At 35.7% G+C, this 15,416-nt stretch overlaps 2 protein-coding genes across 2 annotated transcripts; one reads left to right on the top strand and one right to left on the bottom strand.

Annotated features, from left to right (window-relative positions):
* Positions 1-4: 4 nt before the first annotated feature.
* On the bottom strand, positions 5-7,066 carry LOC106708144 (zinc finger protein 43). The gene is made up of 5 exons (XM_014499618.2): positions 6,856-7,066; positions 6,607-6,739; positions 2,439-2,567; positions 1,869-2,105; positions 5-1,026 (listed from the first exon to the last, which is right to left on the bottom strand). Exons 1-5 carry the CDS (start codon positions 7,003-7,005, stop codon positions 35-37), a joined length of 1,641 nt encoding a protein of 546 aa, XP_014355104.2. The 5' UTR covers positions 7,006-7,066; the 3' UTR covers positions 5-34.
* A 318-nt stretch (positions 7,067-7,384) lies between these two features.
* Positions 7,385-11,342, top strand: LOC106708127 (zinc finger protein 25). Its single transcript, XM_014499594.2, has 5 exons — positions 7,385-7,700; positions 7,954-8,095; positions 8,707-8,844; positions 9,485-9,688; positions 10,100-11,342. Exons 1-5 carry the CDS (start codon positions 7,545-7,547, stop codon positions 11,212-11,214), a joined length of 1,755 nt encoding a protein of 584 aa, XP_014355080.2. The 5' UTR covers positions 7,385-7,544; the 3' UTR covers positions 11,215-11,342.
* The last annotated feature ends 4,074 nt before the right edge of the window (positions 11,343-15,416 follow it).

Raw genomic sequence — 15,416 nt, 5'->3', positions numbered from 1 at the left:
AACACAAAACTTTATTGACACATGTAAAGTAATTTTAAACATGAGACACTTGATAATGCTTCGATAAACCAGGTTTGCTTTTAAATTGTTTCGAACAAACATCACAGACATAATTCTTTTCATTTTTATGTTTCACTCTATGATTATTCAATTCATATTTCGTGAGAAACATTTTACCGCAATCATTGCATTTGTAATTCTTTTCAGTGCGATGTATCCGTCTCATATGAGTCGTATAATATGGTGGCCAATCAAATGTCTTCCCGCAAACTTCACATGTCATTATTTTCACTTGTTCTTTATGCATTTTGAGGTTATGTTGATGTCTTTCAAATGTAGCAAAAAATCTTTCGGGACAATAATAACATTTTATCTTTTTTTCAATATTATGTATATAATCAAAGTGTTTCCTCATATATTTCTTCGATTTAAACACTTTACCGCAACCAGGACATGGATATTCACCCAATTGATGTATTTCAATATGTTTATTTAACCGACTGGCTGCTAAAAATATATCACCACATTCGTAACAAATATAATTACTATAATGTGTATTCATATGACCATCAAGATAATGATAACTTGTAAAAGATTCACTACACAATGCACAATTCAACTCCCTATTTAGTATATAAGGTATAACTCTTGTATATGCTTCGTCTAAGACAATTTGATGCACTTCATCAAGATGTCGGAACATATCATTCCAATTTGGTATTGAAGTCAAGCAAATGGTGCAATGTAGACAATGTATATCCAATTTGATGACTTCATTCATCCATTGTGGTCTCATAATTTGGTCTATTCCTGCCGTTCTTTCAGCTACATGTTTCGTTCTTGTGTGTGTTCTTAAATCTTGACCGTCTTCAAAGCCTGTACCATTTGAACAATACACACAGTAATATCTGGAAGCTTTCGATTTATATGGTACAGCGTTTGTGTAGGTTAATATCGTTTTTATTTCTTCTATAAGTTTGTCGTGTTTCTCTTTTTCGTATAATTTATTTGGCTCTTCATCCTTTTCTGAAAGAAAATTAATAAAACATAATTTGTAATAAAATAAATAACATCTTACTAATATTATAAATGCGAATGTTTAGATGGGTATTTGTTAGAAGGTATCTCCGGAACGGCTCAACGGATCTTGATGAAATTTGACACAGATGTAGTACATAATCTGGAAAAACACATAGACTACTTATTAAGTTTTTTTTAATGTCGCGCGGACTGAGTCGAGAGCTGTCGCACGCGACTACGTTCAAAAAAAAGTTAAAAAAACCTTTATAGAGGTATGAAAAATAGATAGTAGCTGATTCTCAGACCTACTAAATATGCATATAAAATTTCATGAAATCGGTCAAGCCGTTTCAAAACAGCGTCTGTGGCTTAGTAGTGGTTAAGCACTTGACTTGCAATCTGCAGGTCCTGGGTTCGAAACCCGCCATGTACCAATGTGTTTTATGATTCACATATGTCAATTTATCCGACGTTTTTATGGAAAAGGAAAACATCTTGATGCAACCAGCACATATCTGAGAAGAAATTCAAAGATATGTGTCAACATGCACTTGGCCATTGAAAGGGGCCTAGTTACCCCTAACTCAGGGTAAGCCTTGAGCCCCTCGGTGGTGACATATAGTGAGCTGATGATGATGTTTCCGAGGAGTATGGTAACTAACATTGTGACAAGAATTTTATATATAAGGTGACAATGCATTTATAAAATGCTCTATGTGCCTTAACCACTAGACATTTTAATGAAAAATCTGTATTTTTAGATACGTTTTTCAATGGAGGTCTAATTATCATGAAAGAAAATGTGCATCTAAAATGGTAAGATGTTAATAAATATTTTTTAAACATACCCTCCTTTTTGTTCCTGGCTGCATGAATCTTTGCAGTCACCGTCTTCCGTGGTACACCATATGTTTGAGAAGCTTGGGCAATTGTCATTCTATCGTCTAATACAGCATCAATAGCCAATTTTAGTGCGGCAACACTATACTGTTTGTATGTTTTATTCCTATATTCTTTCGGTAGCTTTTTTGGCCATTTCCTAGCTTCTTTTTTGAACATTTTTCTGTTCGGATTTAGCGATTCATCTGAAAGCAATAGACTATTTTTTTAAGGCAAGCTGATGGATGTTTGTTTGATGGCATCTCCGGACCGTCTAAATGGATTTTGATGAAATTTGCGACTCCATCTGCGTGAAATTAAAAAAAAACTTTATTAGTAGTCTACGTGTTCTTGAAGACTATGTTCTACATCTATACTTAATTTGAGCTACGTCCATGCAGCCATTCTGGAGATACCTTCAAACATTGACATTTGTAATATTAGTAAAGTTTTTTTTTAATTCCAGGAGGACGAAGTCGCAGCAACTGTTAAATTATTAACAACATGAGGTGGTCGAATTGTAATTAAAAAAAACATACCAATTCTGGAATTATCATCACTTGACTGGTCTTTACTAACTTCTGTGATGTCCAAATATTCAATATTTTGATAATCTGTTTCTTTCTCTGATTGTACCTCATCTTCTTTTTCAGTTGTGTGTAGTAACACTAAAATAAAAAAGTTATAAATAATTAGCAAATATTGTATGAATTCACAGAAATAGGCGATCACTGCCTACATATAGTTGATGAAGGAGGGGACAAATAGAAAGAGAATATTTCCCCTTACTACGCATCGCCGCCTCCGTCTAATCCTCATCCCCTTTCCATCCTCTCCTCATAGAAAAGGGGGAGAAGGGAAAGAGAATTTAAATTAGGCCTCCGGCAAGCACACTCATCAGATGATATGTGGAATTGCTTCAACTTTACGTCTGTCTTCAATATGGTTGTCGCGAACGCACGCGAATTAGTTCGGTAAAAAACTAAGTATTTGAACTAGCAACATTTTTGCTCCTGTCAACTTCAGAATATTTTGATTGTGGAGGGTAATGTTTTACTCACTTTGGCTGAATAATATAAAAGGACACACAGAGATTGAGATTCAGTTTTGATTCAGAGTTACAGTTGGTAAGAGATGATTCAGAGAACCAGTTGGTAAGCGATTAAACAATTGCCATAAATATCAGAAGTACAGTTTATATGCGATGTTACTGCGTCGTGTAAGTATCATTGCGGTGAGTTGTTTGTTCATATTAATCAGAGTTATTCAGACCGTGTGGACAGGGATGGCTGTAAGGGGTGGTGGAGGCCATTGGGGGGTTGTAAAACCCTTGCTCTAAGATGTTTATTTTAGATAGACATGTGCGGGGTTTAAAACCCTTGTTTGAGAATGTTCATCTTACATAGAGATCGACGAGATGCGTAGGTATCTCGATGAAGTGACTGGTGCAGCTCGATTCAGAGAGTTATTATCGACGGGATACGTAGGTATCTCGATTCAGTGATGGATGCATTCCGATTTAGAGTTATTATCGACGGGATACGTAGGTATCTCGATTCAGTGACGGGTGCAGCCCGATTTAGAGTTAGATCGACGAAGTACGTAGGTACTTAGATTCAGATACGTGTGCACATGCGTGTGTAGGTACGTATATTCACAGTAGACAATTCGTGACTACAGCATACAGAGAAATGTAGTTCACGACATGGTGGAGGCGCCGGGTATCTTTCAGATGGAACCCAGGAACAGATGTCAATTAAATCAGTTTGATATAATCATTTACAGAGTTAGCTATCTATTATATTGTTTTAATTTACAGATATCAATTCAATCAGTTTGAAATAATCATTAACAGAGTTGGTTATCCTTGATATTGTTTTAATTTAATGTCACAACAGCAATGTAAGTGTGCCGTTGTATAGACAGTTATCAGCCATGTAGATGTGCTGTTGGTCAGACAGTTAACAGCAATGGAGGTGTGTTGTTGTATAGACAGTTAACAGCCAAGTAAGTGTACTGTTGGACGGACAGTTATCAGCAATGTAGATGTGCTGTTAGACAGACAGTTAACAGCCATGTAGGTGTGCCATTGTATAGACAGTTAACAGTCATATAGGTGACCTTTCATATGAACAATTTCAGAACAGACAGACCAAACAGGACCAAGGAACAGACCTTCCAACAATCATGTAGATGTGCTACTATATGACAATTTTAGAATTAGTTTAATAAGCCATGAAGATGTGCTTTTGTGTAAAATTTTGTGAAGTTGTTAAAGATGTTCCACTGTTAGAATGTATTTTTTGAATACTTTTGGAATTTCATTGTAAATCAGAAATGGGGTAGGACCTTGTGGGTTCTATCTCAATCTACTATAGCTGTTTCTTTAAGATTGGAATTGTTGTAATATTCAGCTCAGTTGTACAGGTTTTAGTTACCCCTAAACATGAGAGACATGTTTAAAGATGTTGAGCGACTCCAAGGAAATACCTTTGGTTGAAGAATTGTGAGTAAATAGCAACTGAACTTGAAACGATGCTCCTGTCATGTAAGTCTCCTTAATAAGCAGGAAACCAGAAATCATGTTGATGACTATCAGACGATGACTATAACATAGGAAACATGGTGAGCTCAATCCATTTTTATACCTATAACTACTTATTAGGAAATCATAGCCTTAAAGTACAAATGAATATCTTTAACCAATTTGTAAAGATACAGGTCACAGTTTAATGTACATGTGTAATGAGTATAGTCACCTAATGATGATGTTTTAGTTTGTGTTTAAAAGAAATATCTTTTGCTGGTATTTATTCCAGATTACACATTGATACCTCTGGCACTTTTTCATTCAACCAAAACTGTTGTATAATAGATATTATAGCTTTTACTTGTATGACATGTAATTTATATATTAAAAATAAAATTGTAATTGTAATGTTTTCTAGTTTTTCAGGATTACAAATAGCAAAATTTGACACTAAACTTCATTTTACTTGATGAGTTATTAGAGACAGTGTCTCCCACCACATATCCAAGAGTGTATTTTGTAAGACAGGGCCATTATACAATTTAATATTACCATTCAAAAGTATGGTAAAATATACATCAGCTCCTATAAGTAATGAAAGCTTTTCAGGTACATTGAAATTATCATCAGACAAAATTACATTCTTTGGTAATTTGTACTGCTTTATATCAATCTGTTGTTAAGTCAACTGTGTGGTTATAGAATGTAGTTTACATTACATTTAATGTGCATTTGCACACCTTGCACTGGAGAAGAAATATCAAGATTTACATAATTGTTTATGTTGTTACACTTGTTGCCAGTACCCATAATATTGGTTGCTTGATAAAAGGGTTTCAGGGATAACCTTGCCATTATTATGACTATAGAGATGATTTCAAGAAGTATGTTTATTTCTAGAAATCTGTTTCTTTATCATTTGCTACTTTATGTTGATATTGAAAAGCATGTTTACCAGGCCAGTAGATTTAGCACAAATGTAAAATCTAGTAAATCCATTAAGATGTCAGAACAATAATGTTGAATATTTGTATGTTCAAAAATGTTAGACAAGAATTCAAAGTTCAAAGGTCAAATCTTGACAAGTGTTGGTTAATTCAAGACATAGTGTGCTGTTGTATGGACATTTTTAGTGGAATTAATTTCACAACAGCCATGAGGGTGAGCTGTTGTGTAAGCATTTTAATAGAATTGGTTCTTGATGAACAAAGTTAGTAGTCAAATTAGAAAGTCAGTAAGAAACTCCTGTGATTGTAAACATTGTTTTATTACGCTTTAACATTAATTCATGTTGTTGTCCCTTGCCTAGGGGCGGGAGTGTCGCGAACGCACGCGAATTAGTTCGGTAAAAAACTAAGTATTTGAACTAGCAACATTTTTGCTCCTGTCAACTTCAGAATATTTTGATTGTGGAGGGTAATGTTTTACTCACTTTGGCTGAATAATATAAAAGGACACACAGAGATTGAGATTCAGTTTTGATTCAGAGTTACAGTTGGTAAGAGATGATTCAGAGAACCAGTTGGTAAGCGATTAAACAATTGCCATAAATATCAGAAGTACAGTTTATATGCGATGTTACTGCGTCGTGTAAGTATCACTGCGGTGAGTTGTTTGTTCATATTAATCAGAGTTATTCAGACCGTGTGGACAGGGATGGCTGTAAGGGGTGGTGGAGGCCATTGGGGGGTTGTAAAACCCTTGCTCTAAGATGTTTATTTTAGATAGACATGTGCGGGGTTTAAAACCCTTGTTTGAGAATGTTCATCTTACATAGAGATCGACGAGATGCGTAGGTATCTCGATGAAGTGACTGGTGCAGCTCGATTCAGAGAGTTATTATCGACGGGATACGTAGGTATCTCGATTCAGTGATGGATGCATTCCGATTTAGAGTTATTATCGACGGGATACGTAGGTATCTCGATTCAGTGACGGGTGCAGCCCGATTTAGAGTTAGATCGACGAAGTACGTAGGTACTTAGATTCAGATACGTGTGCACATGCGTGTGTAGGTACGTATATTCACAGTAGACAATTCGTGACTACAGCATACAGAGAAATGTAGTTCACGACAATGGTTGTGGTATTTCTCAGGGTGAGCTGGCTTATTCCCTGTTGTCTACTACTGTTACCATTTTTTATTTTAAGCCAGGCATTAAACAAAAAAAACTTACTCTTATCCTGATGCTCTTTTAGCACTTGTGCGCTCGCTATTACTTCTCTTCTGAAACTGAGAGCATCTCTTAACCTCTTAATGCAAGAATTACATATCATGTCTATACTTTGCAAATGGTCTTCAGCTTGTGGCTATAAAATAAAATTGAGGTTATGTTTGTCCAATAAAAATTCAAAGTTTTTTTTTTATTTAGCAATCATCAATATTATATTAGTTCATGTTGTTTTTTAATTGTAATATTACTTACTGATAGCGAAAAACATTCTGCTAACATTTCCCCGTATATTTCCGTTTCTCCATCAAATACGTATGGCTCCCACAAGTTTTGTAATTCACCTTCGTTAAGACAGCATTTACATCTAGCCAAGAACATAAAAGTTACAGTATTCGTTTCCATGATTGTTAATTAACAAAAACTATTTTTTTATTGATTTCAAATAAAATTTTCAATACAACAACGTAAGAGAAGCAACAAATGACAACAAACAAGCGCCATATTTAAATTTTGACATTTCTTACGCGCAAAGAGAAAATATAGTCAAACAAGGTTTTCTTGGCCGGCAGGAAACCTGTCGGTTCCGTAAAAAAAATATGTAAAAGTTTTACATATTTTCAAACCTTTAAATGGACATATAAATGCACTAATATCTACAAACGATTTTATGATGATTAATTTGACAATTCCTTTGATAAAAGAGAAATTATTTGAAAAGAGTAAAAAAATATTGTTTAAAGGCTCTTTGCTGGTCACCCACATAGACTTATACTCTTTGCCAAACACACCAACATGTCAATTTGTATGGCGAGCCCTCCTCCCTATGGTTGTGTGTTGTCTTCGTCTTTAAATTGTTTTACCAACAAACTGGAATTATGTGTTCCTGATGAAATTTGTTAACAACTTGTGAATGAAATATTGTCATATATATTAATATCACAATGGCTACAGTGAAAAATAACGGACCCATAATAGATCCAGCTCTGTGCCGATTCTGTCGAGCTATAAAAAAATGTAGATTGTTGACTGCTGAGTACACTTGGATGGAAAAGAAAGAAGTATACGCAGATATGGTTATGGATTGCTTTGGAATTGTTGTTAGTATTTCTTTTACATACTTAAATATTCATAAATGTAAACCCTCACCAAATTAATACTTAACAATGAATTAAAAACTTAGCAGAATATTTATTAAAATTTATTTATTCAAATTAGTTACATTTATTTCTCATGTCTTTGCCTTAAAAAAAAAAACTTTGAGCAAGACGAATTTGTTTACGAGTTACTGTATCCTAAACGTAAATTTATAGTTTTGGTGTTCAAACTAGATTTTTTTCTTTATTATTCCAGTTGTCACATATAGATGAAGACATGAAAGATGCTGGGGTTTGTGCTACTTGCGTTGTAAGACTAAGAGATGCTTGTGCATTTAGACATCAAGTGTTGCAGTGTGAAGAACTATTCCTAAATGCTAAGCTTGAAGATAAAGATGGTAAGAATTAATTTAAATATATATATAAAACTTTGGTCTCCTGTAAATTCTTAATGCTGATACACTTGTATATACAATCGAACCAGAGTAGATAAGCCAGTGTCTAAGGGACCAAATTTATTTTTTTTGCTAGTAAAGGTTTCTTGCGTATGGAGGTTTGACTGCAAATATATTTAGTTTTTTTTTTTATTTATGTAAAAGGTGTAGACAATGTATTTTTATAGATTTATTGGCTGTGGTATACCATGATGATAGAATTTTCTGAACCTTACCTTTCTTAACTCCTATAAACTGTGTAGTTTTTAAGTTTGTCTGGTACAAAGAAATATTTTCTGTTTTTTATATCTATAAATATAAAAGAAAGTTGTGTTAGTTACACTATTTATAACTCAAGATCGGTGGAACTGATTTAGCTGAAAATTTATGGGGAGGTAGCTTAGAACTAGGAGACGGACATAGGAACTTTTTTATCTTGCATGCATTTTTTTTATTCCGCGCGGACGGAGTCGCGGGTAAAAGCTAGTTAGTTATATAATGCCACTATGAAATACATAACTATCTCTGTTTTGTCAATATGAATGAAAGGGATGAGAATATTAACATAATTGCAGAGACGAAAAAAGATGTTGCATTAGATGGCGTGGAATTGAAAGCGGAGCCAAAAGATGATGTCAGTGAACATAACTCAATAGGTCCGGAGCCTCAGGATGATAGCATGGCTGATGAATACTCCGCAGATGATATAGAAGGTATAAAACATTTATTTCAACTAAAACATAATAGATCCACTGAATGCTGTATATATCTTGTTTTTTTATATCATAAGGTGGCAATGGAACAAGTGGCCATCTGATTCACCAGAATAGGACTGCTGCCCATAAACATCCTCAATTGCAAATGTGTTGCCTATCTTTAATAGATGGAGAAGTAAATGAACAAAGATATTTCCCTTTCTTATGCATTCCCTCCTCTATCAAATTCACCTCTCAGTGGAAAGTAAGGAGTAGAAAGTGGATTAAAATTAAGCCTCTTGCATGTACACTCATCGGACGAAATGCAGAATTTCTTCCACATAATGCCTGTGTAGTCGTGGTATTACACCGGTTGACCCAGCCTGTGCAAGTAATGTGAATGAATATTTTCAGACTTTTTTTACACATATAAATAAGAAATTTCGATATAGTGGATGTCCCCAAATTCCATATTAAAAAAAAATGGGAGAAAATTATTGTAAATATAATGGTTGTATTTGGGGTAGATTGTGTTAAAAATTTGTAGAAAATTGATTACGATTTTTCATAATTATTACATTTTTTTATTATTATTATTAAAGATGGAGATGTAGTTTTTTTCGTTGACTACAAGTAGTGAAAGTATTTGTTATTACAGATGTTAAACCAAAAAAGGAAGACAATGAGAAAACATCAATAGCATCAGAAGATGAACCGATGGATGATGACAGTGATTATTCTGTCTCATCATCGGATTCTGACAAACCAATCTTGAGAAAGAAGAATGGAACTCGAAAGAAGAAGGATAAAGCAAATGGTGCACAGAAGAAGAAACAGAAGGGAATCAAGAAACAAAAAGCTGGTAAGAGATATTTATGTTATTATATTATAAAATCTATACTACCTATTACCGATGACTCCGTCCCCACTGAAATAAAAAAAACTTAATAAGTAGCCTATGTGTTTTTCCAGACTATGTTCTACATCTATGTCAAATTTTATCAATATCTATTAAGAGGTTCTGGAGATACCTTCTAATAAACATCCATCCATGCATCCAAACTTTTGCACTTGTAATATTTTTAGTTAAATATATAAAGACCAAAATACCCATAGACACTTAGGGGAATAATGTCACTCGAATGACACTCGTCATAATCAGTTCAGTCGTTTACGCTACAGAAGGTTACAAATTTACATACAAAATTATATTTTTTTGCCATAAATCTTTTTTTTTTAAGTTACTAATATGTTTCAAATTTCAAATTTTCAGGTACAAGTTCAAAGCAATCGATAAAGAATAAAAAACCACCAGTGGAAAAGAAAAATACCTACGATAGAGATCTAGATTGTATGTCTGAGGAAAATTTATTAACAATCATACAATATTCATACGTCTGTCCATTCAAAAACAGACGGAATAACTATTATTGTTTCTACTGCAAGGATTATTATCCAAAACCTGAAGATTTACGTGAACATACAGTATCCCATGATACGAAACCATTCCAATTACTAATGGGTTATAAGAAAATGCCCAAAATCGATATAACTAGAATCGATTGTAAATTATGTTCGGTGAAAATCGATGATTTAGGTATGTTTAAACAACATATAGATCAAGTTCACGGTAAGAAGATATATTTCGAAGCGCCAGATAAAATGTTATTATACAAGTTAACGTGGAACGATTTAGTTTGTGTTATGTGCAGTGATGTGTTTGAAGATTTTAATTCATTAAATACGCATATGGTGGAACATTTTAGTAATTATACATGTGATGTATGCGGTGTTTGTTTCCTTGAGAAGCCACGTTTGGATGCACATTTGAAACGGCATAAGGACGATGAGAGACATACATGTGAAGTGTGCGGTAAAGTGTTTAAATCGAATCATTATAAAGATATGCATGTCGATATAGTACATAAGAAGAAAGCTATAATAAGATGTCCGAGGTGTGATGAATGTTTTATGTCGTATGCACTTAAAAATAAACATTTAACTGAAGCTCACGGACAAAAGAGAACATATCCGTGCAATTTATGTGATAAAGTTTATAATAGACAGAAGACATTGACTGAACATCAGCGTAGGAATCATCAGAAAGTGTTAAAACATCAATGTGAATATTGCGATCAAAGGTTTTATTTGCCATCAAGGTTGAAAGAACATATGGCAACTCACACAGGTGAAAGAAATTTCCGCTGTGAGTATTGTGAGAAGAGTTATCCCAGATTGAAGTCTTTGCAGTATCACATACGAACGCATACAAATGACAGAAGATACAGATGTCATATATGTGGCCAAGCGTTCATACAGAATGCAAGTTTGAAATCACATATAAAGAGTCATCATCCCGAATGTGATATTGAGGGATGTTATTTCTAACATTATTAAGTATTACAAGATTCAAACTTTATTGTTGCTCGGCTCGGAGCTAGAGAATGTCTTGGACCTATTGCGGGTGGAGAATAACATAATGGTGTGCAGATCTATATATATAAAAGAAAGTCGTGTTAGTTACACTATTTATAACTCAAGAACGGTTGAATCGATTTGACTGAAAATTGGTGGGCAGATAGCTTAGAATCAGGAAACGGATATAGGATCATTTTTACCCCGTTTTCTATTTTTTTATTCCGCGCGGACGGAGTCGCGGGTAAAAGCTAGTCTGTTATAAAAAGAAGCAGAGGGCTCCGGCGGTGGATTATATCAGTGTCAGACTGATTTTCAAAGACACTTAGACACTCAATATGGCTAAGACCTATTGTTGTGTCCCACCGATAGCTAAAATTGTGTTGTCTCTTTAGAAATTGCGAGCCGACATTAAGTTTGGATACAACTATAGACATATAGTTGAAGTTAACATCACAATAATTTTGTATATATTGTTCGAGTGATAGTTTTGTGAGTGATTTAGTGAATGTATTAAAATATATATGTATAATATACATATATAAATTAGATTTATGAATCTCCATACAATTCATTACAATTAAGATTACATGAAGAATAAACCAGAAAAATTGTTAACTCTAAGTAGCGCCTCAAGTCTGCTGTCGTCTGTCAGACTTTTTACTTTTTGTCGTAAGCTGCCGCTTTCATGTAAGGTATATTGTTTTGGGACATAACTACTTCGATTTGATTGCTGTCTTGTGGATTTAGGGTAGACCTTTTCGTTGGCAAAATGTTTGCCTGAGCAATGGTGACTTGTACCTAGTTTCTTACCTATTTCACAAGAGTCCCCTGTATGGGATTGGGAGCACTTATAACATCTGGGCTTGGATCTGCAGATCAGTTGCAGTTTAGGCATTGTATGGTAGGGAGTTTATAGGTCTGCGGGGGCAGCAGGGACGTTTTCGTGTGGGACTCCCGGCCTTATAAGGCCGGACTACCCACTAAACCCCGCGGTGTTCTCCTTCGCCTGACCGGGCCGTGGCATCTACGTTAGTTTATCCACGACCCGGCTAGGGGAGCCCCTTGGTAGGGGCTCGACACGTGTAGGGAGGGGCCGGATGTAACACCCCCTCCCATCACCCTATGATGCCATCCCTCGGAACACACGAGAGAGGGCATCCGCCACATTCGGCGCAGCAGGCCCCCCGGCCTGCCGCGCGTGGCCACCTCAAATTGGTTGAAGGGCCGTGCGGGGCGGCAGCGTTTCGCTGGCGCGTTCTCGTACCCGCAGGGCTTCTCTTTTGGCCACCATCACTTCGTGTGCATACGAGGCGACGGCGGCCCAGCTCTAATCTATGAAAGGGAGTTTATAGGTCTCGACAGGTAAGGATATGTGGTAAGAGTAGACCTTAGATGGAAAGATTTTACCCCTAAACTTCAGGACAATAGATTGAGTTATTATGACATTTTCATAAATGTTTTTCTGTTCAACCTTCGGGCTTTGAGCACCTCATCACAGTTTGAGGGGAAGTTCCATAGATTCAACAAGCTCACTCATTAACTATTCCACGGGGACTCCTTTCTCCAACCCCATTTTTTTATAGAGGTATAAAATGCCTTAGGGCACCGTCAGACATGGGAGCTATATGCCTGGTGTGTCGGGCTTAGGCTGATTAAGTGTTCACCTAACCTAACATGAGTCCCGTTACCGAGTAAAACCACCCTCTCAACGGACTTTTTTGGTATCTCCTCCGGGACTACCTTCAGGTATTACATCGGAGGGGTGGTCTCAGCAGTCATGCTTTTCCTTCCAGCTCTCTGCGCTTTTTAGCTCCTTGAGTCCTTTGCATTGGCTCTTCGCCGTATTTGCTCAACCCGCCGTACTTTCTTTAGTATTGAGGTAGCGTATTCGCTAACTTTATTCCATGCTTCTTCTGTTGCAAGCTTGATATCAAAAAATTTGCGACCGCAGTAGGTCCGATACTGTTCCGGAGTTCTTCGCGCTCTGAGGAGTAGGCTGAGCAGGCAAAGAACACGTGCTCTGCATCCTTTAGTACGCCGCATCCGTGTGGGCAATCCGGGAGAATATCGTGCTCAAAACGGTGTAGCACGGTAGCATCCATTTTTGTTTATCCATTTTTCTACTTGTGAGCCCAGAGGCCCTTCATCCTCATCCAGAGGCCTCATCTGTCTTCTGGCTATATCTCGTGATTTTCTTCGCGTTGCGCTCGGATCGCTTCTTCTGCCAAACAACAGTTTTCTCTCCTCTACAAGTAGATGCACGGGTATAGCGCCGGCGATTACACAAGCTGCATCTAACGATACAGTGCTAAACGCGCTGATGATTCTCATGGAATTAACCCGATTACACTGATTCTATCTTTTTCCTATTTATTTTGTTGCTTAGTGCGTTCGCCCATATAGGAACCCTATACAATCGAACGGAATTACTTGCCGACATCCTCTTCTTTTGCCGTGGGACTGGCCGTGGCACTTCAAATCTATCCATTGCCTTGCAGATATTGTGCCATCTAGCCGGTGGATATCGAGTGCTACCATCAGACAGTACTTTTTATCCCCACCTTTCCAGCGATGGCCCCTGGTGGCGTTTTTGGCGATGTTTACTACTCGTTCTACCGCGTCCAGGGTAGAGCGGGCTCTTCTAAAACCATACTGGTTGTTGTGGATGGCGTTTCCGATTGCGGCTTCCATTCTGTTGTGGATTATTCTCTCCAGTACTTTCCCCGCTGTGTCCAGCATGCATAGGGGACGATAAACCCAAGCTAACCTCATTTGGGTTATATGTGGGGATGTAGGCTTTGTATTTACACAAGGAGAGGTTGCGTTCCCCTTGCATTTTGTTACATCTAAAATTGATTGCGCAGCGACTCTCGAAGTTAAGAATAATTAAGATAAGTAACTGTAACGTGAGATTTATATTGTTTACGAACTTTAGAACGTGATTTGAAATAAACAATACACTATCATTGATATACGAAGCATTCAGTTACAGATTAATTTGTGAAAATTAGAAATCTGACAAAACAAGAAAACTTTTCTAGAATTTTTTTAAATGAAATTATCTGTGTTGTCACAAGGAGTAAACAGTTATATTGTTAAATACTGACCTCTATAAATGGTCTGGCTATAAGACGTAATATTTTGGGACTATTTGATTGTCATTTTAGCGGAGGATTAGAACTAATAATATTGATAGAATTGTAACGTAACGTGACATCAACAGACGCGTTTAAATCGGACCGAAGTAAAAATTTTATTTTCAAATAATCGTCTTTCCATTTATAGAGATCATTAAGTAATAGTTTTATGTCATCTAAATATAAACAAATATCATTTATGCCTGGTTTACTTGCGAGTACAATACAGCGCTGGCATACAAAGCCAGTGAGCTAAAACAGTCTAAGCTAATCCGGTCCTAGTGTCCATGTACTGGCATAATGAAACCAGGCAATAGCCTATATTATTCACTGATGAAAGAGCTTTTTTATAGTAAAGGAATTTTCAAAATCTGTTTAGTAGTTTTTTTTTTAATTTAGTTGAAACAAACAGACAAGTATTTTTACAATGTACCGATTTGATTAGTATAATTCTTATTATAATGTAGAAGTACAATATATTTATGACTCATGTAATTTATTAATTTTATATACTCAACAAGTAAGCTTACTATTTGTAAGTTCGTATTTGTAATATTTAATTTATTAAGTTTTACAATATAATGAAATGAGATTATTGAAGAGTTTTTGGTTTTATTTTCCCACTGGCTGTAGCCCGCAACTCGGTCCGAGCAGACTTAAAAAAAAATTAGTAGCTTATGTGTTCTTTCAGACTATTTTCTACATCTGTGCTAAATTTTTGCTTAATTGCTTTAATCGTTCTGGTGGTATTTTCTAATAAACATCCATCTAAAATTTCGCTTTTACATCTATTACTTTTTATGAGTCTACCTGCCTGACTCAGCACCAAGACGATATAAATAAAGATTCCTAAATGGAAGATAATTTTCTGAACATACAAAACACATTTATTTTGCATTTAAATAAATAAGTAGAGTGCATTTTTAATTCCATTTATTAATATTTATTGATGAAAAATCGATTCAAACATCGTCAATCCGAAAAAAATTAGTAGCACATCCCTATTCGTGTAATTTGATAATTTTGACATTGACA

The sequence above is a fragment of the Papilio machaon genome, chromosome 28 (assembly GCF_912999745.1).
Source record: "Papilio machaon chromosome 28, ilPapMach1.1, whole genome shotgun sequence".
NCBI classification, from domain to species: Eukaryota; Metazoa; Arthropoda; class Insecta; order Lepidoptera; family Papilionidae; genus Papilio; species Papilio machaon.
This window is presented reverse-complemented; position numbering and strand designations above follow the sequence as displayed.

Bases quoted from the DNA above. Each gene is read 5' to 3' on its own strand.
- LOC106708127 (XM_014499594.2), top strand. From the start codon at position 7,545: ATGGCTACAGTGAAAAATAACGGACCCATAATAGATCCAGCTCTGTGC. The intron at 8,096-8,706 runs GTAAGAATTAAT...ACATAATTGCAG, and splicing joins TAAGCTTGAAGATAAAGATG to AGACGAAAAAAGATGTTGCA. The intron at 8,845-9,484 runs GTATAAAACATT...TTGTTATTACAG, and splicing joins CTCCGCAGATGATATAGAAG to ATGTTAAACCAAAAAAGGAA.
- LOC106708144 (XM_014499618.2), bottom strand. From the start codon at position 7,005: ATGGAAACGAATACTGTAACTTTTATGTTCTTGGCTAGATGTAAATGC. The intron at 6,740-6,855 runs GTAAGTAATATT...TTTATTTTATAG, and splicing joins CAGAATGTTTTTCGCTATCA to CCACAAGCTGAAGACCATTT. The intron at 2,568-6,606 runs GTAAGTTTTTTT...TTTTTATTTTAG, and splicing joins AAAAGAGCATCAGGATAAGA to TGTTACTACACACAACTGAA.